Below are 25,233 nucleotides of genomic sequence, written 5' to 3' on the forward strand. Positions count from 1 at the left end.
TGTGACATTTATGTTTTATATTGATGGTATACTCTCATTGTCACAGGTAAGTGCTGTCAGGTCCATATGAAATGAGACTGCCCAGGAAAGGGACATAAGCACTATTGGAAGACAAGCTGATAGTTCCTAAGTCTCATTCCTCCTTAAGGTAGTAACCATTATGGCAGGAAATAGTTCTTAGGAACCAGTCAACTAAGTTCTACTCTCTCTGTGTAGGTTATGAACAGTATCAGAGATTGCTTCGTCACTGGGAAGTGGGAAGATGATAAAGATGCAGCCAAGATCTTAGCTGAAGATGGTAAATAAAGGGCTGAGGATTTTCTCTTATATCTTAAAATTATCATTAATTAATTTAAAATAATTACATAAATTAATCAAGTCTGGGGGTACGCTGACTGGACTTTGTATCTTCAGCAAAATATCTTCTTTCATGATGGTCTTATTTTCCCCCCCTTGATTAGCTCAGTTATTAGATACTGTCTTTTAAAGAAAAGTAAAAGGTTTTCTGTAAATTTTGCTTAAAATTGTATTTGTACTTGTAGGAATGGTATACTCAATTTCTTACTTTCTTTTGATGGTAGTATATTCATTTGGGAACATTTACAATTAAAAAGCTCATACCAGATTCCCAGCATTGTAAAAAAACAAAAACCATTTCATTCTAGAATCCCAGCACCCATTAAAAAAAAAAAATGGAGATTTTTTTTTTCCCCTTCTAGTCATTTAAAAATTAAAATGGAGATTTTTTTTTTCCCCCTTCTAGTCATTTAAAAATTGTATTGTACAGCTGGGCATCAGTGGTTCATACCTGCAGTCCTTGCTACTTGGGAAGTTGAAATTGAGAGGATCATAGTATCAGGCCAGGTCAGGCATATATGTGAAGCTCCTTTTCAATCCAAACCTGGGTGCAGTATGCACACTCATCCTCAGCAAAAGGAGAGGCTGAGAGATCATAATGCTGGGCTAACTTAGGCAGGAAATTCCCCAAGACCCATCTGAAGGGAAAGAAGCCGGGTGATAGAAAGCTAAAATGGGTGGATCCAGGTCCAAGTGCATGCCCAGGCAGGAAGTGAGAATCTATCTAAAAAAATAACCAATGCAACAAAGGACTGGGGGCATGGCTCACAAGTAGAATACCTGCCTAATAGGCACAAAGCTGTGAGTTCAGTCAGACCCTAGCCCTAGGAGGGGAAAATATTACAGTGGCTTATACCTGTAATACCAGATGCTCGGAAGTTGGAGATTAACATAGTAGTGGTTTTAGGCCAGCCAGAACAAAAAGTTAGTGAGACTTCTCAACCAATAAAGCTGGTCAGGCATGGTGACATATGCTTGTGATCCCCCAGCTATGAGAGGCATAAATAGGGTTGCAGTCTAGGTTTGCCTGGGTAGAAACCTAGACACCCTATTTCAAAACTAAAGCCTTGGTGATGACTTTGTATTGTTAACTGCATTTAAAGAATAATTGAAATAATTGAATAATTGAAAGAAATGAAAGAATAATAAATTGGCATTGGTGTGACATTTTGTCCTCCTTTCTAGATAATCCTTGGTAGATAATCCTTGCAGTCCTTCCTTGAGTTATGTGAAAAAGGTAGCTAAGGAACAGCCGTACTAAAAGCACTGTCTGCAATAGAAGGCACTGGAATTGCTGACCAATGATGTTACTGCTTATGCCCAAGTTTACAGTTTTTTACTCTGTTTCTGTTTTGTTTTTATTATAGGAACTTCTCATCTGTTGTACCTTCTTTGGCTCTTAAGGGAAAAACGTTTAATACCTTTGTAAATATTGCCTTCCTAGAGTTGTTTGCACTTCCAGCATTTTGATGACTAATTAGGATGAGAGTCTCATGGACTTTCCTGCCCCAGCTGTCTTGTAATTGTGATCCTCAATTCACAGCCTCCAGAGTAGCTAAGATTACAGGTGTGAGTCTGCCTACCAGTCTTCCTAGAGTTTTCACCTTGCCTGTTTTTAGAATCTGGAACTGAACCCCGTACCCTACAAATGTTAGAGCACTGATTGGGCTCTGCCTTTACTTTAAGTTCTATGCTTCATACCTATAATCTAAGATTTTCCCTAGGTTGTTACACTGTAATGATGGGTAGATTACTGTCAAGACTCTTTCATATTAGCTATTACCAAGCCATGGCTGTTTATTCACTCTTTGAAATGTTGGTTTGGAGCCCTCACCTTCAGGTCTGTGCCCCCCATCTCTAGGGATGTGTCTCATATAGTGTCCATCACTGTACCAGAAAAATAGCCTCTGGAAATGTGCATTCAGTGATGAATTGCAATTTTAAAAGGATATTCGATAGCTTGTATGCTGATGGCCTGGAATGCAGAGCACACAGTCTGCATGTGGATGGTCTCCATGGGGCCACATGCGTGGTCCACACAGCACATGGTCTGCAGTGGATGATCTGTGTGGGGCCACATGCGTGGTTCACAGCATAGTCACTCAATACGTTTTTCCTAGAGGAGCTCTACGGTGACTTTGAAGACCTAGAAACAGGGCACGTGCACAAGGGAAAACCAGGCCAGGATTCTCAGGTAAGAGTTTGCTGTAGCTGTTCCCAACTTCATCTGCAGTCACCATGTTTTGAGGAACACCCATTTTGAGACATGCAAATCTGTTGTAGACCAGTTGTGCAGATTGCCTGATGGGATAATAAGCATTATCATCATTACCATGATAATGCTTATCATCCCTTCTTACTGTAGTCACTTAGCAAATTCTGAGTGATTCTTCACTCATGGAACTGTAAGCCATGTCTTCTTCTCACCATCATTTTCTTCTTAAATTTGTCATTTAAAAAACAACAAGGGGCTGGGAGGGTGGCTCAGTGGTAGAGTGCTTGCCTTGCATGCATGAGGCCCTGGGTTCAATTCCTCAGCACCACATAAGCAGAAAAAGCTGGAAGTGGTGCTGTGGGTAGTAGGGCGCTAGCCTTGAGCTGAAGAGCTGAGGGACAGCGTTTGGGCTCAGAGTTCAGGCCCCACGACCAGAAAAACAACAAATTCCCTATTCTCTTCAGTACTGCTTTAGAACCATATCTCTATCAAACACATTGGTTGGTATCTCATTCATGTTTGGTGCGCCCCACCAGATTGGGGAGTGGCAGTTAATTATTGCACACTACTATCTCCTACCAGGTTGTTTGCCATCAAGATTTGTGTGTTGTTTTGTTCTCTTCATGATGCTTGTAACTAAAATTTTTGTGGCTCAAATAGAACTTTGTAAATCTGCCGTATTATCAACTATCATCTCAAGAAAAGGTTGCCATAAACATTTACATTTTTTCTTGGGGAAATTTTAAGATTGAAGATGAAGAGGAAGAAGTTAAAGAAGAAACTGATCCTAATGAGGAGGAAAGCGCCAAGAAAAAACACTTGGATAAGAAGAGAAAGTTAAAGGAGATGTTTGATGCTGAATATGACGAAGGAGAGAGCACATACTTCGATGATCTCAAAGGAGAAATGCAGAAGCAAGCACAGGTGAGAAAGTGCAAGTCTTGTCAGCCTCCTCCCAGAGGCCTCCCCACGTTGTGAATCCTTGTCTGGGCTCTGCTCTGACCTATCATAGTCTTCTGAGTCCTTTAATCGGAACTTCACCAGAAAAATATCAGTAACTCACTCTTTTGCACCTTGGCGCTGAGCAAGCAGAAATGACTGAGACAGTGCAGTGGTTGTTACTTCTAGGAGTGAGTTGAGGCAGTGTGCCTTTAAATGCAGGAATAGATTTCACATTCTCATTATCCCTCCCTGATTTGAACTGGGAGGTGATTTGTGACCTGTTTGGCTTAAGTACACATAGTGCCCTCTGGGGAGAGAGGGCTTTTTGCAAACTCATTTTACTGAGGTCTGGATATTTCATGTAAGGTCCTGGGCAGAGATTGAAACACACACAGATTGTGGAGAAGGTGTGTGTGCCTACAGCCTGAGGGTGGTGAGCAGGCTGTTTTTATCTCACTGTGAAGCAGACACAGAGTTGTGCACACTACTAACTGTAGTTGTCTGACTAGTTTTTTGTTAGTGGGGCACCAGCGATCTTTTTCAGCTTAAGGAACAAGTGTATATAACTTGGAATAACATTGTTGACAGGCTTTGCTCTACCTAAACCTTCATCTGTCATTACTTAGGGGTTACAGTCTGTGGTTGGTCTTTGACAACTGGTCTTTTCCACTGGGAAGTGGAAAGCTGGTTTTGAAGTCTTTACTTCAGGCCATTTACTAGAATCCTGTGGGCCACTTTAAAGGACTTTAAATTGTCAATCTGAAAGAAATGAGATCTGGCAGGAGGGAAGGATTTGAGCAGAGGAAGTGGTTCCTCAACCCTTAAGTCAGAAATGGAAGTTAAGTATCCAGATATGGCCACGGAGGAGGGAGGAGTCAGGGCTGGATATACTTTGTTGGGAAGACAGAGCAGTGAGAAAGTAAGATTGACAGAAGTTTCTGGAAGGATGAGTTGTCACAGGCAGGCAGGAAGCCCAAGCCCTTCTTGAGTTGGATAGGTTTGAGATTATGTTTAGACAAGTGGAGTGTTGAGTCCAGCCAGGGCCTTCGATGGACAGGCCTCATCATGGAGATGTTGCTTTAAGCCTGAGGAGTGACTGGGCAGCATGTACAATGGGAAAGAGCTGGGATGGGGTGGAACTGAGCAGAGACTAGCAGAGGCATCTCAGAGCAGGTTGCTCGCTAGACACAGTTGTATGTTTAAATTTTAATTTTATGCTCATAGATAATCATGGTATGATAAGAGTTTTTATTGCTGGCATGCATGCTTATGTCTGAATTTCAGCCTTGTGCTCATAGATGATCATGGTATGATAGAATTGTATTGTTTGTTTCTTTCTCTCACATACAGCTTAATCGGGCAGAATTTGAAGATCAAGATGATGAAGCTAGAGTCCAGTATGAAGGTTTTCGACCTGGGATGTATGTCCGAATTGAGATTGAAAACGTTCCCTGTGAATTCGTGTTGAACTTTGACCCCCACTACCCAATGATTCTGGGTGGTTTGGGCAATAGCGAGGGCAATGTGGGGTATGTGCAGGTAGGTACGTACCCTTCACTGTATGCTTGACCACTGAGCTCGTTTGGATGCACACTGTTTTATCCAACCCTTCTCTCCTCAGATGCGTCTGAAGAAGCATCGTTGGTATAAAAAAATCCTCAAGTCCAGAGATCCAATCATTTTCTCCATAGGCTGGAGGAGGTTTCAGACCATCCCACTGTATTATATTGAAGACCACAATGGAAGGCAAAGGCTTCTAAAATATACCCCACAGCACATGCATTGTGGAGCAACCTTTTGGGGTAAAGCATTATTGCAATGATTAATTAAATTAGATTATTGCAATAGATTAATCTATACCCTTTTAGCTCTATTATTGCAGTTTGCTCTTTTCCTTTCATGGAATATTGATTCATAAGATTTGTCTCTCTTGGGGGAAACTGTTTGAAGTGGAATATGTAAAATAGAATCTAAGTTTTGTGGTTTACTGTGTGAGTTTTTCTTGTTTCTTTAAGGTCCTATCACTCCACAGGGAACTGGATTCTTAGCAATACAGTCTGTCAGTGGCATAATGGTAACTATCTGAGAGGTTTTTACAGATTATGTTTGAGAATTCCTTAATATAAATTACATTTGCAAGTTGAAATCTACTTAAATTGTAGTATATAAATTTCTCTTTGGCTTTTCTTTTGGGGGGGTAAAGAAGACAAAGGGTTTGCTGTATAGCTCACAGTACCTTGAACTCACTATATCACCCTGCAGGCCTAGAATTTGATTACTGGGGTTACAAGCATATGGCACCATGGCCAGCTTTTCTATAATTCTTTTGAGTAGAATGTGAATAGAGAGAAGAGGGAGCTAGAAGGATTTTGTTCTTTGTTTAAGTTCTAGCATTATATCAATAAGTGTCTAGACATGATTACTCCCTGCTAATGTTTGTTGGGCAAAGTATTTTCATAGTCTTAGACCAGTCAGAGCAAGTTTTATTGACCCCCATTTAACAGGAGAAAATAGAGTAATTGCTAGATATAATCCATCTCAATGGTCCCAAACAATTTCTTAAATAAAACTAATTCTTTTTCATTCCAAATTGATTCTTATTGTGAAATAGTGTTAGTATGAAATTACCCTCAGGCAAGTATTGGAGTCACCATCATTAATTAGTATGCTACATGGTATAACAATTTTAGATTACTTTTGTTAAAATTCTATTTTCCATGTTCATAAGTTCTCTCTTTTTTCTTAGCTATATGTAAGCAAACTAAACTTTGGTTATTTATTACATCACAGAAATACAGTTTTTCTCTTGATTTGATCCTATATTCAGACTTCCTGTTTTTGCTTTTTAGCCTGATTTCCGGATCGCTGCCACTGGAGTTGTCCTTGATCTGGATAAATCCATAAAAATTGTGAAGAAATTAAAGCTTACTGGTTTCCCATTCAAAATTTTCAAGAATACTTCTTTTATTAAGGTCTGTATATATATTTAGATATTCACAAATGGATTGTGGTTAAAGCATATTGGATAATGGACAAGAGTCCATTTCAGACAGTCCCTGTCTGAAATGTTTGTGACCAGAAGAATTTCATATTCAAGACTTCCTTTAAGACTTCTGAACATTCATTTGCATACATAACAAGATACCTTGGGATTGGTCTAAATTCATTTGTACTTCATGTGCAACGCATCAACATAGTCTAAAGACCATTTTGTACAGTATTTTTTTTTTTTTTTTTGGTCCGGTTGTGGGGCCTGAACTCTGGGCCTGAGCACTGTCCCTCAGCTCTTCAGCTCAAGGCCAGTGCTCTACCACTTGAGCCACAGCGCCACTTCCGGCTTTTTTCTTTTTGCTTATGTGGTGCTGAGGAATCGAACCCAGGGCCTCAGGCATGTAAGGCAAGCGCTCTACCACTGAGCCAACTTCCCAGCCCCTTGTACAGTATTTTTGATGCTGGGTTTTGACTAAAACATGGGGTCAGTTAAATTTTCTGTGTATATGTCAGCACTCAAAAAATTTTGGGCTTATTCCTGTAGAGTATTATTTTTCTAATGTTTAAGAAAAAAAATCATTGCTTGACAGGCTCACACCTAAAATCTTAGCTTCTCAGGAGGCTGAGATCTGAGGATCACAATTTGAAGCCAGCCTGGGCAGGAAAGTCTGAGACTCTTATCTCCCAATTAACTATTCAGAAAATGCTACAAGTGGTGCTGTGGCTCAAAGTGGTAGAGTGCTAGCCTTGAACAGAAGCAGCACAGGGACAGAGTCCAGCTCCTGAGTTCAAGTCCCAGGACCAGCACAAATAAATAAATAAATGTGCTTAAATCTCTGAAGGTGAGGTCAAACAGATAGTTGACGCTAGTGCTGAAAATCTATAATTTGATCTACTGCCTTTGTTTTCTGCCTATTAGGTTTATGAAAGCAAAGGAGAAAAATCAGGCCAGTGTGTAGTCATCCTAGCTCCTAGGGAAGTGGAGGCAGGATCATAGTTTGGGGCCAGCTTTGGAAAAGTAAGACCTCATTTCATAAAATCCAAACAGAAGTGTAGGAGGCAGTAATATAGGAGTACTTGCCTAATAAGCTTGAGACCTTGTAGTCAAACTGCTCAGTACAGTAAAGTAATAAATAATAGCAATAATAGGAGAGAAAAAGAAAGGAAAAAAATTAGGTTTGTATAATAGTTCAGTAGGAAGTTTAAAAAGCAGTTCATCACATAAATGCTTTGCAATGTGAAGAGATGAGAGGATGTTTGAGAAGAATTTATTGAAAGTTTCATGGATGGAAAAGGATGTTCCCATTAAACAAAGAGAGTGTTAAAATCCCAAAGGCTGGGGATGTAGCTGAGTAACAGAGAGCTTGCCAGCCGGTGCTAGGCCCTGAATTTGATCTCCAGCATTGAAGGAGGTAAGGGGAAAAAGCAAAGAAAACTGCCATAAAATATCAGTATCCAATATTAATATCCAGTAATGATAACACTGGCCTTTTATCTCTATTTATTTATTTATTTTTGTCTGTTGTGGAGCTTGAACTCGGGACCTGGTCTTTTTGTGCTCAAGGCTAGCACTCAACTACTTGAGCCACAGTGCTACTTCTGGTTTTTTAGTGGTTTATTGGAGATAAGAGAGTAAAGGGAATTTTCTGCACATGCTGGCTTTGAATTGTGATCCTCAGATCTCAGCCACCTGAGTAGCTAGGATTACAGCCTGGTATTTGTGTTTGTTTTAACAAAAACCCAGAAACTATATTTGCAATTAAGTAGGTAAAGTGTATGATTTTATATTGTATTTTTATTTTTTTCTGTAGGGAATGTTTAATTCTGCCTTAGAAGTTGCCAAGTTTGAAGGGGCTATGATTCGAACTGTCAGTGGAATAAGGGGGCAGATCAAGAAAGCACTCCGGGCTCCAGAAGGAGCTTTCCGGGCCACCTTTGAGGACAAATTGCTGATGAGTGGTAAGAACCTTTTCTAGTCTTGTTTTTTTTTTTTTTTTTTTTTTTTTTTTTGTTGTTGTTGTTGTTATTGTTGGTTGTGGGACTTGAACTCTGGGCCTCAAGGTGAGTGCTGTACCACTTGAGCCACAGCACCACTTCTGGTTTTCTGGTGGTTTATTGGAGATGAATGTCTCATGGAGTTTCCTGCCTGGGCTGGCTTTGAACTGTGATCTCAGATCTCACCTCCTAGGATTATAGACGTGAGCCACCAGCGCCCAGCTCTTTTCTAGTCTTTTTAAGACATTATGGTGCATTAACCACACTCAATTTATAAAATAAACATTACTGGACATAAAGGCCCAGATAGACTCCAACAGAATAATAGTGGATGACTTGAACAACCCACTGTTGCTAATGTACACAGGTCAACTAGACCAAAGAAAACGCAATGAACTAACTTTGGAAGTAAATGATATAGATTCATGGATCAGCAGCCATACAATACATATTGATCTTAGCAGCGCATGGAACTTTTTGCTAAACTAAATCATGTTTTAGGACATTAAGCAAGTTGTTTCCTTGATTTGTGTTTTGGCTTTTGTGCCAGTACTGAGGCTTGAACTCAGGACTAGGCGCTGTCACTTAACCATATCACTTGAGCCATACTTCTGTTTCCAGCTTTTTGCAGTTTAATTGAAACTAGGAATCTTGGGATTTTTCTGTCAAGGCTGGCTACAAATCTCAATCCTGGGTAGTAAGATTATAAATTGAGCTTATATGATAACCAGCATAAAGCAAGTTTTGAGAAATACAAGAAAATTAAAATAACCTCCTGTATTTTGTCAGATCACAATGGATAAAACTAGAAACTGTTTTTAAAAGCTTAGAAAATACTCAAAGAATAATATTCACCAGAGACTAAATTGTACACTTGAACGATCAGTGGGTAACTGAAGAAATAAGGAAGAAAAAAAATTCCTTGATTCAAACAAAAATGAAACTTTAGCTTACTAGAATCTTTGGGAAACAGCAAAAACAATATACTAAGCAAAGTTTACAGTAATGCACACATTTGTTAAAAAAAAATCAGATCACAAAATAAATGATGATGTACCCCACGCACTTAGAAAAACAAGAACCGAAAGCAATAGATAGAAGTACTGAAGATCAGGGCACAAATTAAAGATTACAAAACAGCATAATCAATGAAATAACAGTTCTTTGAAAAGATGAACATTATTAACCAATACTTAGCAAAACTAACAAAAAAAAGAAGATCCAAACTATAAAATTAGAGATGAGAAAGTAGATATAAGCAAGTAGCAATGAAATTCAAAGGCTTTTTAGGGAATATTTCAAAAACTGTGCACGTCTAGAAACGAGTAAATTTCTAGACCCATGTCTGAGATATAAACCACTTCATCAGCTCTTTAATGATGAATGATACTGAGAGAGTGGTAGAGTCTGCCAGTGAAAAAAACTCAAACCAGCAGCATGTGCTTGTCATTCCAGCAACTTAGGGATAGATGTACAAATAACATCATAGTTCAGACTGGCCTGGTATACAGTGATACCCTATCTGAAAAATAACCAGAGCAAAAAGGGCTGATAGAGTTGATCAAGTGGTAGAACACCTGCTTAACAAGTGTGAGGTCCTGAGTTCAAACTCCAGTACTGACCAACAAGGAAAAAAAAAACTGAATGTCAATGATCCATATACTATTTCCTCAAGTAGAAAGGAACTTACTGCTTTGATACCCAAATCAGATTAAGAACACAACAAAGAAAAACTATACACCAATTCCCCTGATGAACAAGACACAAATTTTCAATAAAATACTTGTAAACTAAATTCAGATTATACATCATGATCACATGGGTTTAATCCCAGTGATACAAGAATAATTCAAAATAGACAAATTTAATACAGGACATAATCAAAATAATGGTCTAAAATGACGTGATCATCTCGATAGATGTAGAGAAAGCTTTTTGATAGAATTTACTGTCCTTTCATGATAAAAGTGTGAAGTATCCAGGAGCAAAAGGAGCATCCCTCAACATAAATAAAGGTTATATACTACAGTATACCAAATGGGGTTAGGAGCGTGGTTAGGTGTCCATGTCTCCCCTTTTACTCGATATAATGCTTGAATTCTTAGAACAGTATGGCAAGGAAAAAAAGAGGGATATAGGGAATAAAAATTTTTCAGATAATATGATCCTATCTTTAGAAGACTCTAAAGATTCAAGAACTTTTACATATGACAAACACTTTTATCAGAATCGCAGAACTCAGTAACATTTTTGTGTCCCAGTAATGAGCAGGCTGGGAAATCAGGAAAACAGTTCTATTTGTAATAGCTTAAAAACAAAACCAGGAATAAAAGTAAATAAGGGGATAAAAGACTTCTACAGTAAAAACTAAGGTAAGGGAGAAGTTGTAGAAGAAAGTAAAACGTGGAAAAGGAAGTACCTCCCACGTTCATAAACAAGGAAGAATTCATATTGAAAAGCAGTCTACAAATTTAATGTCATCCCCATCAAAATCCATTTTGGCCTTCATTATATGGAAGCACAAAAGATGCCTAATAGCCAAAGCAATCTTGAGCAAAAAGCAAGGCTGGAGGCTTTACAATACAGCAGTTTAAACTATACTACAGAGCCATAGTAACAAAAACAGCCTAGTACTGGCACAAAATGATAAGAAGACCAGTGAAACAGAACATCGTGCTATATGTGTACTTATAGAGTATTATCCAGCTATAAAAATAAAATTACCTTATTTGCGAGGAAATGATGGTTATGTTAAAATAAGCTAGATGCAAAGACAGGTGTCATATTTTCTTATAGTTATACAGAAAATAGAACATAATGGGGACTGTTTGGGAAGGGCAGGAACCAAGGTAGAGTGAGGGGAAAGAGGGTGGAGGCTAATTGGAGTATGTTGTATGGCTGTATGAGGACATCATAATAACTCTTTCTCCTTCTACCCCCCTTTCCCCCAATTTTCAGGAGGGTCTGGGTGTGGTGGTACATGTTTGTGATCCCAGCTACTTTCAAGATAGGTATCTGGAGGACTGTGATTAAGGTTAGCAGCTGAGAAAAAGTTAGCAATACTCCTGTCTCAACCAGTAAGCCACATGTGGTAGGATACGCCTGTGATCCCAGCTACCTGGGAAATATGAGTAGGAAGACTGCATCCAGAGTCAGCTCCAGGCAAAAACAGGTCTGCAGCAACAGGGTCTGAGAACATGGTTCACAGTGTAGAGCACCTGCCTAGCAAGCATAAGGCAGTGAGTTTAAACCTCCAGAACAGGATTATTTTGCATGCATGGAAGATTAAGAGTGGGTAGGGTGAGAAAAAGGGGGAATAAGTAATATAGGTAATAAATATGATCAAGGCATATTATATATATGTATGGATGGAAATTCCCAAACCTCACATTGTATGATTAATATGAAATGATAAGCATGGTGCTGGTGGCTCACGCCAGTAATACTTGCTGCTTAGGAGCCTGAGCTCTGAGGGTCACAGTTCAAAGCCAGCCCAGGCAGAGACTTTCCTCCAGTTACTAGCAAAAAAACAGAAATGGAGCTGAGGCTCAAGTGGTAGAGCACATTAGCTTTGAGTACAAAAGCTAAAGGGCAGCACCCACGCCCTGAGTTCAAGCCCCAGGACTAGCATAAAAAGTTTTTTAAAAAGATAAAATGGGCCGGGCGCTGGTGGCTCACGCCTGTAATCCTAGCTACTCAGGAGGCTGAGATCTGAGGATCGCGGTTCAAAGCCAGCCCGGGCAGGAGAGACCGTGAGACTCCTATCTCCAATAAACCACCAGAAAACCGGAAGTGGCGCTGTAGCTCAAGTGGTAGAGCGCTCGCCTTGAGCTGAAGAGCTGAGGGACAGCGCCCAGGCCCAGAGTTCAAGCCCCACGGCCGACAAAAAAAAAAAAAAAGATAAAATGGTGAGATAAAGACAATGTGCATGTCTGTTGTATCTGGTTTGTGGTAGGAGTTCAAGTCTTTATAAAGCCAGAGGGAACTCAGTTCTCTCCAGATGGGCATCTCTCACTATAAGCAGTTTGGGTATCTGCAGCCTCCTGGTTCACACCCAGACTTCTGCCATAGAGTTTTTGTGGTTGAGCTTTCCTCTCAGGCTCTGTGCAGCTAGCTAGAGACGCCTGGGGTGATTGGGAGTGTGTGATGGCTATGAGTCTTTGGGAAATGTTCAAGTTCATCTCTACTGTAGATATCGTCTTCATGCGAACGTGGTACCCGGTCTCCATTCCCGCCTTCTATAACCCAGTAACGTCCTTGTTGAAACCTGTGGGTGAGAAAGACACCTGGTCAGGAATGAGGACAACAGGCCAACTCAGGCTCGACCATGGCATCAAACTTAAGCCGAACAAGGACTCACTGTATAAGGTACAGATCACTTACATGTGTCAGTGAGCCAGCACCTGTGTTCACATGAGTCACACCTGTGCTTTCATATATAACATATGCTTTGAAGTCTTAACATTAAATCAGATACAATTGTGATGCATAGACTGCTTTGGGAAAGAAAAAAGGCAAGTACTTTTCACTGGATTGGGAAGAATAAGTCAGTTTTATTATGTGTATTTTAGGTTATTTTATGTGTGTGTGGTGGGGGTGGTTTTGAGGATTGATTCCAGGGCCTCACATATACTAGGTAAGTACTAACATTCCACTCACCTTCTTCCCTGGGTACTTCCCTGCTTGTTTTTCTATTATTGTAAATGTTTATGAAGACTGATTATTGAACCTTTACAGATAAATGGTTTGCAAGTAATTTTGCCCAGTCAGTAGGTTTTCTCTTCATTTTGTTGGTTGTTCCCTTTGTGGTACAGGAGATTGTTAGTTTGATGCGGTCCCTCTTGTGTATTTTTGCTTCTTGTATCCTAGTTTTTGGTAGTGAGGATGTCTAGGAGTTTTCCCCGTTCTTTTGTAGGGAATTAGGTTTTTGTTGTTTTTCAGCCATCTTCACTTGGTGTATGCTGTAAGATAAGGGGTCAGTTTCTTTCCTTTACATGCAGAGGTCTAGTTTTCTAGTGCTGTTTTCGGGGTGGAGGTGATATGCACCTATACTAGGGCCTGAGCGCTGCCCCTTAGCATATTTGCTCAAGGCTGGCGCTCTGCCACTTGAGCCACACTTGCCACAGCTCCACTTCTGGCTTTTTGCTGATTAATTGGAGATCAGTCCCGTTCCTCAGCTCTCAGTCCCGATCTAGGAGGCAGACGTGTGCCCGGGCGCCTGCCTTCTAGCGTTCCACGTCGTGCCTCCTCCTGACTGCTGTAGAGCTTCTGGACACTTTAGCTTATTAGTTGTTATTAATCAGGAAATGTGATGCTGCCTTCAATTTTAATTTGCCTTTTTTAGTCATTTTGAGTGGTGTGTGTGTGTGTTTCCAAATTTTAGGATAAGCCATTGAGCTTATTTTTGCCAGTATTAGGGTTTGAACTGAGGACCTCATGCTTGCTGAGTTTGTGTTCTACCACTTGAGGCTCCCCTTCATCCTGGCTTTTTGCTGATTATTTAGGGGATGGAGTCTTACAGATTTTCCTGCCTGGGCTGGCTTGAAACCATGATCCTGAGATCTTAGCCTCCTGAGTAGTTAGGAATATAGGTGAGAGACACTAGTGGTTTGCATATTTAAAACATCCTGGTGTAATCGCTTCAATGTGTTGTTGCACTCAGTTTACTAATGTTTCATTCAGGATGCTTGTTTTGGAATTCATCTTTGGATTAAGTAGTAGGTGATATTGGCCTCAAAACCTGAACGTATTGCCTCTACTCTAGTTCTGTTTTTTAGAATTTGAATGTTTGGTATGACCCATTTATGAAGTGTGTCTACTCCTAGACTTTTCTTGTTAGAAAGTTCTTAATGGTTTCTTGTTATTGGTCTGCTCAAACTTTGCATTTCTTCCTGATTCTGTCTTGGTAGGTTATATTTTTCTAGGAATTTATTCTACTTGCATATATTTTTTTCATACAGTTCTTTTTTGTTGTTTTGTGTTTTGTTGTTTTTCTTGTGTGCCAGTTCTGGGGCTTGAACTCAGGGCCTAGGTGTCATCCCTGAGTTTTTGTGCCCAAGGCTAGTGCTCTACCACTTGAGCCACAGCTCTACTTCTACTTTTTGATAGTCACTTGAAGATTAGAGTCTCATTTTCCTGCCCTGGCTGACTTAAGTCTTAGCCTCCTGAGTAGCTAGGATTTACAGGCATGAGCCACCAGCACCCAGCTCAGTTAAACTTCTTAATTGGGGTCAGAAATGGCCACCTGTTGGCTGCTGGGGAAGAACTGTACCCTTCATCCAGAGGGTAATACTCAAAATGGGAAGTAAGATTTTCTTTGGGAGGATGAGAATACCACCTCAGTGCCCCAAAAATGAGGCCTGAGTTGTCCATTAAAAGAAACTTTGAATCTGTTTGTTTTGATACAGACTGTGTAGGCCCTGCTGTCTTTAAACCTGTAATCTTCTTTCCTCAGCTTGCCAAGTGCTGATATTACAGGCATGCAGCACCACACCTGGTTCTCAATCTATTTTTAAGCTCTGTGCATATAGTTTCATTACATAGATAGGGCATGGTTGATTTCTTAAAGGATTATAAATATGATTTGCATGTACCTCTGTTTGCCTAGACACAAGGATTTCCCTCAAGGCAGTCCAAATGGGATGGTGATTGAATTCTGATGTGTGGTGGTCAGCAGACAAATGTTACTAGTTCCATGGAAAAGTTGATCCATTGAGATTTATGCAGAAGGTTTAAAAGCATATAGATTAATTTAACTATTTCATTGTTTTTGCTTTGTCTTTTCAGCCGGTCCTGAGGCAAAAGAAGCATTTTAATTCACTACACATTCCAAAAGCTTTGCAGAAGGCTTTACCATTTAAGAACAAGCCCAAGACCCAAGCGAAGGCAGGCAAGGTGCCAAGGGACAGGCAGAGACCAGCTGTCATCCGCGAACCCCATGAGAGGAAGGTACTGTCCGCAGGATGCTCACTGCTCTGTGCATATGGATGTGAAAGTAGTGATTGCTTCTTGTTGTTGGTGTTTTGTGTTTTTTTTCTAATATTTTGTTTGGTGCTAGTTGTGGGGGGGCTTGAACTTAGGGCTTGAGTGCTCTCCCTTAGCTTTTTCCATCAAGGCGGTGCTCTGCCACTTGAGCCACACCTCCACTTCTGGCTATTTGCTGCCTATTTGAAATAAGGGTCTCATGGACTCTTCTGCCTTATCTGGCTTCGAACCGCAGTCCTCAGATCTCAGCCTTCTGAGTAGCTAGGACTGCTGGCATGAGTACCTGGCTCACTCGGGAGAGGGGATTGTTTGGATTTTTTTGAGACAGAGTCTTTTTCCCATTGGTGATCCTCTGGCCTGTGCTTCCACAGTGCTGCAGTATATGGCATGTGCCAGCAGGCCTGGCCCACAGTTGGCATTTCTCCTGCATTGTCAGTCTTTCTCACTAAAGGATGAAACCCAGACTTATGCAAGGCCCTAAAATTGCAAATTGGAGGGCAGACTTTGCACCCTCCGGAGAGTCGTGCTGCCCGTCATAGCTGATAGAATGGGGAGCACCAGCCACACAGCTGGTGAAGCACTCTGCCCAGGCAGGTTGTGTGCCCACAGAGTGGTGCACAGAAGTGGTTTCACAGCAGAGGCACAGTACACTCACAGCGCCATCTCTATGCAGACTGCAGTTCCTAGCTCAGGTGACCTTCCACTAGATTGATCCTTCACTGGGTTCAGTAAATGAACCTACTTTTGGTACCACGCATTGGCCCTGAAACGTCACTCACACGCAGGCTATCACTGAGAATGGCTGGGCACTCACTGCTTTTATCCCTCTTAGATCCTGGCTCTGCTGGACGCCCTGAGCACTGTGCATAGTCAGAAGATGAAGAAGGCCAAGGCACAGAGGCACGTGCACAACCAGGAGCACGCAAAGCTGAAGCAGAAGGAGGAAGAGGAGAAGCTCAAGCGGCAGAAGGACCTCAGGAAGAAGCTCTTCCGGATTCAAGGACAGAAGGAGAGAAGAAATCAGAAGTCTAGTCTGAAAGGAGCTGAGAGCAATTTATCTAAGTGAGCCCTTAGGCCTCTGTGACCATCCCTGAGAGGTGGATGGTCTCCAGTGTCATGGTGCTGCTGTCTGCCATGCTGGGACGAGGACCCGAGAGAGAACTCTCAGCTGGACCCATCACCCAGACTGCACCAAGGGAGGAGCCCTGGAGAAGGCAGAGCTGGTGGCACTGAGCGGTTCGGAGCTGTGCAACTTTGGGTTATATGAATTGTCTCACGTTCTTTCCCCTGTCTGTGGAATTATTTTGTGCTATAAAAATGCTATTAAATATTTTTCTGTTAATTTTGTTATAGTAGTTTTCATTTGGAATCAATACCTGATAGTTGCTTGTAAAGAAGTGTTTACCCTAGGCGCTGGTGGCTCAGACCTGTAATCCTAGCTACTCAGGAGGCTGAGATCTAAGGATCATGGTTCAAAGACAGCCCGGGCAAGGAAAGTCCATGAGTTTAACCACCAGAAAACCAGAAGTAGGGCCATGACTCAAGGTCGTAGAGTGCCAGCTTTGAGCAAAACAGCTCAGGGTCCAAAAATAAAAAGCAGTGACAACAGGGGATATACCAAAAGAAATAACTTCATACAATACATTTAAAAAACAAAAACAACCTCTTGTTTCCATTTCTTGGAGTTCATTTCTGTTAGTATTACCAGTACTCTACATGATCAGTGGAGTTTCTCTAGTAACAAAGTATAGAAATGACCCCTGAAAGTAGAATTTGGATTAGGTTTTGTTGTTGAAACAGAAAAGGATATATTTACTTTGGCTTGTACATGACAGGTTTCAATCCAGTCAGTTGGCCTCGTTTCTGAGCTGAGGTAAGGCAGAATGTCATGGCAAAAGGGTAAGGTGAAGCAAAGTGGCTTACCTCATTGTGGCCAGGATGCAGGAGACAGAGTCAGACAGAGATAGGAAGGTCCCTGGATTGAGCTGAGTCTTTCCAGGCCCCTTTGCACTTCCCAATAAATTCTTGATTCATGAATCCAAAGCTTCATGAGCCAGTGCTTTCCTTCCAGCCCTACCTGTGAACACTGCTGTAGTGGGAACCAAGCCTCGGATGCATGAGCTGTTGAGGGATGTTTCATGTGCCTCACACATGTGCCATACAGTGAGCATAAATCTGACCCAGATTCAACTATGTTCCTTGTACCATTATACATTCCCTTACTTTCTGTCTATATAAATTAGAACTCAAACATTCCTTTTAGCTTATAGAATACCTTCCTTCTGATTATGCTGTCGTCCTCACCTTTTAAGGCCTGCTGGAACTTGAATTTATAGGTCTAGAAGCAAATAGGGATTGTGGAGGTGGGTTCTGAGGAGACAGCATTGGGTTGTATAACACCTGCCTCTGGGAAAACCATTGTAGCTTCCTCTTGTAACTCTAGGATTAATTCCCTCCCCTCCCTCACCCCAGATGGGGGCAAGGAGACCTATTCCACTCAGAAGTTGTGTCTACAGGGACTGTCCTAAGAGACATCTTCAAGAACTCACTTCTCTCCAATCAATACCTTACTTTAAAAGTAGACAACCTCAGGCTGGGAAGGTGGCTCAGTGGTAGAGCGCTTGCCTTGCGTGCATGAGGCCCTGGGTTCGATTCCTCAGCACCACATAAGCAAAAAGAAAAAAGCTGGAAGTGGCGCTGTGGCTCAAGTGGTAGAGCACTAGCCTTGAGCTGAAGAGCTGAGGGACAACATCCAGGCCCAGAGTTCAGGCCCCATGACTGGACCCCCCAAAAATTAAATAAAAGTATACAACCTTGTAAGGTACGCTCTCTCTCTCTCTCTCTCTCTCTCTCTCTCTCTCTCTCTCTCTCTCTCTCTCTCTCTCTCTCTCTCTCTGTCTCTCTCTCTCTCTCTCTCTATATATATATATATACAAATGCATTCTGCATTTGTTTTTCAGCAGTCTCAGCCCTGCAGTTACAGGAGTTAAGAATCTGCAAGAGGGCAACAGAAATTTTCATACTATTCAGGAGAATTTGGATTCCCAAGCTTTTCCTTTTCCCTTCTCACTTTGCCCAGTAATGATAGTCTCTAATATATTCATATATGGATGGCATGGCCTGCCAGTGATCTGCTACTGAGAATAGCTCAGAAAATCAGAGAACCAGTTCTAGAAACCAGAACCAATTTAGAAAACATCCTCAAAATTCTATTCCTCTAGGCCCATTCTCTGCGCTGAAAATCTGTTGAGGGTTCTTGAGAGAAACAGAACCAATAGGGTAGTTGTGTCACCTGATAATGGAAACAACTCTGAGATCTATAGTCAACAAGTTGGGAGTTCTGTGAGAGCTAATAGTAAAGTTCTAGTCCATATTGTAAGACTTGGGAAGCTGGAATGCTCATAGTGTATAGCTCCCAACTCACATGCTAACAGGCTCATGAACCAAGAAAACCTTATTAGTTTGAGTCCAAAGACAGGAAATACCTAAAGTCCTACTTCAAGCAAGTCAGAGATATGTTAGTCCTTGCTTGACCCTGGTTGGGGCCACAGCCATGATTAGTAAGCAGCAAAATAAAGAAGTAATTTAATCCCATTTGTGGGATGGAGGGCTGAAAGGGAGAACCCTAGGGAACTGGGAAATGCCCTGGAAACCAGGAAGTCATTCAGAAATGTGACTCTAAAACATTTCCAAATTCCCAGTCTAATGAAGGGGCCAAAGGTACCTCAAAGAACTTTTGTAAGAGTGCTGCTCCTAAATACTGGCATCTGGAGCCAGGTGCTGGTGGCTCACACCTGTAATCCTAGCTACTCAGGAGGCTGAGATCTGAGGATTGCAGTTCAAATCAGCCTGGGCTGGGCAGAGAAGTCCATAAGACTCTGATCTCCAATTAACCAGCAAAAATCAGAGTGGTGCTGTGGTTCAAATGGTAGAGCACTACCTTTGAACACAAAGAGGGTCAGGGACAGCGCCTAGGCTGTCCCTGGGCCTGGTTAAAAAAAGAAAAGAAAAGATTGTCATTGAGGTTGCCAAGTCCTTTCCAACACAAGGTGCACTTACCCAAACATCTGAAGACCTAAACAAAGCAAACAGAAAAAGCATGTAAAAGGGAACTCATCTGATCTGACTGCTTGTACTGGGACCTTGGTTCCACCCTCAGCACTGCCCCAAACAAAAAGTAAACAGAAACCAGACAAACATTTCTATTATTTACATGTCCTATAATTTGGGACCAGGAACTTATGCGTTCCCTACCTCAGTCTACAAAAATTTGATGTTTTGTTTTTGTTGTTTGTTTGTTCCCTAGTAGTGGGGCCTTAACTCAGAAGCCTAACATTCTCCCTCATCTTGCTCACAGATGGTGAGATACCACTTAGGCTATGCCTCTACTCTAGCTTTGTGCTGGTCCATGGCATCTTCCAGGCTGACTTCAAACACTGATCCTTCAGATCTCTGCCTCCTGATTAGCTAGGATTACAGGTGTGAGCCCTTAGTCCCTCCTTGGTCACCTTTCTTTCCTTTTTGGTCTTGTTTGTTTCGGAGGCACTGATTGGAATTTGAACTCAGGACCTAGGTACAAAGGCAGGTTAAAATGTAAGCCACTTAACCCATCCCTTTTTGTTTGGGGCTATTTTTCAGATAGACTCTCACTCTTTGCTTGGATGGGCCTGAGACTGCAATCCTCTTTCACTGTTAGGAACAGACATGTATGACCACACCTAGTTGATTGGTTGAGATGGGGGCCTCATTAACTTTTTGCCTGGTCTGGCCTTGAACTGTGATCCTCCCAGTTTCTGCCTCCTACCTAGCAGGGATCACAGATGTAATGATGTTTCCATGCCAGGGCCAAAGATCAGACCCATGCTGGTGCACACAGCCCTAGGGTAGATTGTGTGGGGCCAAATTGTTGATCAGAGACTAGCCACAGCTCACCTTGTGCTGGCAAAACACTGCTCTTGGCTCATCCCTTCCCAAGTGACTAATGTCTGTTGCTGGTTGGTGAAAGCACTGAAGGGGTTTTCCTCCCTGCCAATCTGTTAAACATACTTGATAATTGTTTTGCATGTTTATTAGATAATGAGAGAATTATCCAACAACAAGTATGTCCTTGGCCCATCTTTTGTTTTTGTTTTTGGTCCTGGGGCTTGAACTCTGGGCCTGGGCACTATCCCTCAGCAGTTCTGCTCAAGCCAGCCACTCTACCACTTGAGTCACACCTCTACTTCTGGCTTTTTGGTGGTTAATTGAAGAGTCTCACAGACTTCCCTGCCTAAACTGGCTTCGAACTGCGATCCTCGGATCTCAGCCTCCTGAGTAGCTTGGATTACAGGCATGAGCCACTTATGCCGGGCTTTCTAAATCCGCTCTGACACCTCTTCATTTTGCTGAATCCTCCCAGGATCCTAGAAGGACAAAGATTTCGGCTGTAACTGACCCAGGCTTCCTCTGCAGAGCCTGGCCAGGGCCAGCGCGCTCCACCGGGGCCGGTGTCCCCGACCTGGGGCCAGCACCCTGCACCCCCGGCCCGTGCGCCCCGGGCCCACACCGTCCACCGGGACCAGCGCACCCCACAACCTGGGACCAGGGCGCCCCACCTGGGGCCAGCGTGCACGCGTGCGAGCGTGTCGGTGAGCGCCAGGCCAGTCCCCGCCCTACCTCCCAGGTCCAGCTGGGGGCGATTCAGAGTCTGGAGTCAGCCGCACCCTGGAGCCCTCGGAGCCCTGCGGATCGCGGAGCGCTCGGCCCAGCCCGGAGGCCCGCCCTGCAGCGCGTCCTCACCGGCAGTTCCAGAGGCTGGCGCCAGGGGGCGCAGCGGACGAGCGCCGGCACCTGCTGGGAGGGCGGCTCGGGCTCCCAAGGCCTGGGGCTTGGGCTGGGGCGGGGAGTGGGGCAGGACAGGACCCAGCACGACCCCTACATGACCCCTAACCAGGGCAATTAGACCACGGTTGTGAATCACAGCCTTTACCGCTGACCTCGTGCTGTGTTCCATTCCTCCTCCCATCTAATTTCCCCAATCTTTAGATCCTTTGTGTTTTTGTGTTTATATGTATTTACTCATTCATTAATTCTTTCTGTCTCTAACCTTTGCTACTCAGAAGGCTGAGATCTGAGTATAGCAGATCAAAGCCAGCCCCCGCAGGCTAGTCTGTGAGACTCTGATCTCTAATAAACCACCAAAAAAAAAGCCAGGAGTGGAGCTGTGGCTCAAGTGGTAGAGCACTAGCCTTGAGCAAAATGAGTTCAGGGACAGTGCCAAAGCCCTGAGTTCAAGCCCCAGGACTGGCACCAAAAACATTTGTTAATTATTTTATCATATTTTTATTATTTTCTGTGACAAAACTGGAGCTTGAACTCAAGACCTGGGTGCTATCCTTAGCTTTTTTACTACAGGCTGGCTCTCCACCACTTGAGCCACACCTTCACTTCTGGCTTTTTAGGTGGTTAATTAGAGATAAGAATTTTCTGGACTTTCCTGCCCAGTAGCTGGCTTTGAACCCTGGTCCTCAACTCTTAGTCTCCTGAGTAGCTAGGATTACAGGTATGAGCCACCGGCCCCTGGCTTAAATTTATTCTCTTATTTTGTACCTCAAGGCAAGTCCATTGTGATCCCCATTTCACAGTTGATGAAACGGAGCCAGAGGAGTCCCTTAACCAAGAGGTGGCAGAACCAAGGTCGGGCCTAACTTGCAGAAACCAAAGCTTGTACCTAAACACCTCATCTTGAGCACTGTGCCAGCGTGTTGTGAGGTCCACAGACTTCTTCTGCTGGGACGAAGGTGCAGATGGGGGTGGGGCCAGGACAATGTAGCTGGGGCTTTCCCTAACAATGGCGTCCAGGGCTTGCCCATGGTGCTGGCCATTTGCTTGTTGTGAGAATCTCTTGTTTCATTTTAGTTTTTTTGTTTTGTTTTCTTTTTTCCTTTTTCTGCAGCTCTGTAGTTTCTTCAGGACCTGTAAACCCAGGTCCTCTGATATGGGGCTGTGGGCAGGTAACTGGGTGCAGCAAGTGCCAGGCAGACACCTGCAGGTGATCTCAGAGTGAGTGTGTGTGTGTGTGTGTGTGTGTGTGTGTGTGTGTGTGTGTGTGTGTGTGTGTGTGTGTGGCTGGAGGAGGGGATGAGGGGGGAGCTGGTGCTGAGCCATGCAGACCAGCGCCTCTGCTGGCTCTTGTGGCCTCCTACAATGGGGTCCTACTGCAAGCTTCCCTCCTTCCGCTGCGGCTGGCCCTGGTGGGCCTAATTCTGCCATGTCCGGAAGCCATAGCTTCCAGGGAGATTTGATTATGTCCTGGTGGTATGACCTCGATAATGCAATCAGGAAGTTTTCTCAGACTTCAGCTGCCTTGCTGGCAGCCAGACAGCTCCTTCCTGGGCATCCGTGCTGCTCTGCACTTAGTGCTCACAGCTTCGCCTCAAGCAGAAAGGCCGGCACCTCCAGAGCCCAGCTGGTCCCCACAGGAGAAGCCAGCCCCAGTCCAGCGCCACCATAGCTCTTCCTGCTCCCCCTCCGCTCCCCCTCCTCCCCTCCCCCTCTTCTTCCTCTTCCTCTGACTTCCTCCTTCTCCTCCTCTTACTCCTCCTATTTCATCAGTTCTTAGACAAAGCTCTCAACCACAGGACTCATCAGTCTAAAGAATATTACAGAGGAAACAACAGCTATTTTCCATCAAGATTAAGCCCTTCATTAAGAATTTTAAGAGGAAGCTGGGTGCCGTGGCTCACACCTGTAATCCTAGCTACTCAGGAGGCTAAGATCTAAGGGTCTTGGTTTGAAACCAGCCAGGACAGCAAAGTCTGTGAGACTCATCTCCAATTAACCAGCAAAAAGCCAGAAGTGGGAGTGTGATTCAAGGGGTAGAGTACTAGCCTTGAACACAAAAAGCTTAGGAGCAGTGGCAAGGCCCTGAGTTCAAGCCCAGAATGAGAGAGAGACAGACAGACAGACAGACAGACAGACAGACAGAGACAGAGAGAGATAAATTGGGGAAAAGTTTAGAAATTCTCTCCATTATTGTACTAAGATGTATAAATTCTTCATCCCTGGAGCTCTCCAGACTCTGATGACCTGCTCTTAGGGCTCCCTGCCCACCCTCCACCCCCAGCTTGTCCCCAGCCTGCCCCCCTTCTTGGCCCCCAGACTGGCTCCTGCCCTCCCCCTGCTGACCTCAGAGGTGAGTTGGCTTGGAGAAGTTTGGAAATACAGGGACAGGATCTTTGGGCAGACAGACAGAGGAGAGCCATAGCAGAGGCCATGAGGGTCTGGATCTAAGTTTTTCCCAGCCAGGCAAGGGCAATCTGAGCAAGCAAATGGTGAGGAGGAGGGCAGGGACACTGGGGGGGGGGGGCTGCAGAGAACATACCTCAAGAGATAAGGAAATATACATCAGTGTCCCCTGTCCCCCGTCCCCTGCTGGACTTTTCAGAGCCTGAGCCCTGCGATGAGGATTTAGAGATGTCTACCTTACTGGCTTGGAGGGCTGGGGCGTGGCTTAAGTGGGTAAAGTGCTTACATAGTATGCATGAGTTTCTTGTCAGCCCAGGTGGGTGGGTGGGTGGGGGTGTACTCCAGTGATAGAGTGCTTGCCTAGCACCTGCAAGACCTTGGGTTCAAATCTCTAGCATCACAAAAAGACAACTTGATGCCTGGAGCAGCAGTGGCTCACACCTGTCATCCCCACGACTGGGGGTGAGGGAGGGGGAGGTAGAAATCAGGAGGATTGGGATTTGTAAGTTAGCTGGTTCCTATACCAGCCAATAAAAAGCTGGGCACAGGGACACTGCCAGCCATCCTACCGGTATGGAAGCCTGGGAGGGTTGTGCTTCAGCCTGGCACAGGTGAGCCCCTGTTTGTTAAATAGCTAAAATCAAAAGGGTAAGGGGGTATGGTTCAAGTGGTAGGGTGCCTGCCTACCAAGCTCAGAGTCCTGAGTTTAAATCCCAGTACCAAACAAGAAAACAAGGCAACTTGGCACAGAGATGTGGAAGCTTCAAGGGACAGGGGGAGGTAATATCCAGACATCAATGAGGTGCTATCTCGTCACTGCTTTCCACCAGCCTGCCCGGTCCAGCCTGCTTCTGCCATGGCCAGCTCATTTAGCTGAATGCTTTGCCAGACACAGGGCCTCACATGCACAGTGCAATGTTTGCATGGGTCTCTCTGCAGGCAATTAATAAAATAAAAGCACCCTCCACTTTTTGTGTCTTGCTGGCAGGGGTGTTTGCCTACCACTGGGTCCCTGAGCAAGTGTGCCCTGTGTGATTCAGGGTAATGGGCTCCAGGGGGCTCAGCGGACCACTTGCTCCACAAAGATGCCCCAAATGACCCATCCTAGGGGACACAGATGCCCAGGTGCCATAGATCTCTGTCTGTGAGAGGAAAGACAGGCAGAGGACAAAATCTGGCCCCTGGGAGATGTGTCCCCGCTATGCTGCTGGCAGCTGACAGCTCTCGAGGTGGCATGGTGGCTGGTCATCTCTTTCTGGTGGCCTACTTATGTTCTCTGTGCCCTTGTGTCACTTGACAGCAAGCCATAGAAGGGACCAGAAACTGAGAGCCTGTGCCCATTGTGAGAAGAAAGCCAAGACTGCCAGGGAACCAGGAGCCATGGCCACCGTTGCCAGCGTTCCTGACAACAACCCCCCCCCCCCCCAGCTGTGACTCATTCACTAAGTGACCATCCTTGATCATGTAAGGTCTGCCCTGGGCCATGCAGGCCCTGGCCACCCCATCTCTGGCATGACCTAGGT

The 25,233-nt window shown here is 43.8% G+C and overlaps 1 protein-coding gene across 3 annotated transcripts in view; it reads left to right on the plus strand.

Annotated features, from left to right (window-relative positions):
- Bms1 (BMS1 ribosome biogenesis factor) overlaps window positions 1–16,826 on the plus strand; it is a 36,190-nt gene extending 19,364 nt beyond the window's left edge. For all 3 annotated transcript variants that reach the window (XM_070020829.1, XM_070020827.1, XM_070020828.1), the window contains exons 13-23: window positions 217–298; window positions 2,478–2,551; window positions 3,320–3,496; window positions 4,865–5,053; window positions 5,136–5,316; window positions 5,530–5,588; window positions 6,364–6,486; window positions 8,317–8,464; window positions 12,693–12,868; window positions 15,287–15,448; window positions 16,317–16,826. In XM_070020829.1, the coding sequence (XP_069876930.1) occupies window positions 217–298; window positions 2,478–2,551; window positions 3,320–3,496; window positions 4,865–5,053; window positions 5,136–5,316; window positions 5,530–5,588; window positions 6,364–6,486; window positions 8,317–8,464; window positions 12,693–12,868; window positions 15,287–15,448; window positions 16,317–16,550 (1,605 nt within the window). In that variant the 3' untranslated portion in view covers window positions 16,551–16,826. The remainder of the gene's footprint in view (window positions 1–216; window positions 299–2,477; window positions 2,552–3,319; window positions 3,497–4,864; window positions 5,054–5,135; window positions 5,317–5,529; window positions 5,589–6,363; window positions 6,487–8,316; window positions 8,465–12,692; window positions 12,869–15,286; window positions 15,449–16,316) is intronic.
- The last annotated feature ends 8,407 nt before the right edge of the window (window positions 16,827–25,233 follow it).

This window comes from Dipodomys merriami, unplaced genomic scaffold, assembly GCF_024711535.1.
Source record: "Dipodomys merriami isolate MVZ:Mamm:240054 unplaced genomic scaffold, mDipMer1.0.p SCAF_14, whole genome shotgun sequence".
NCBI lineage: Eukaryota > Metazoa > Chordata > Mammalia > Rodentia > Heteromyidae > Dipodomys > Dipodomys merriami.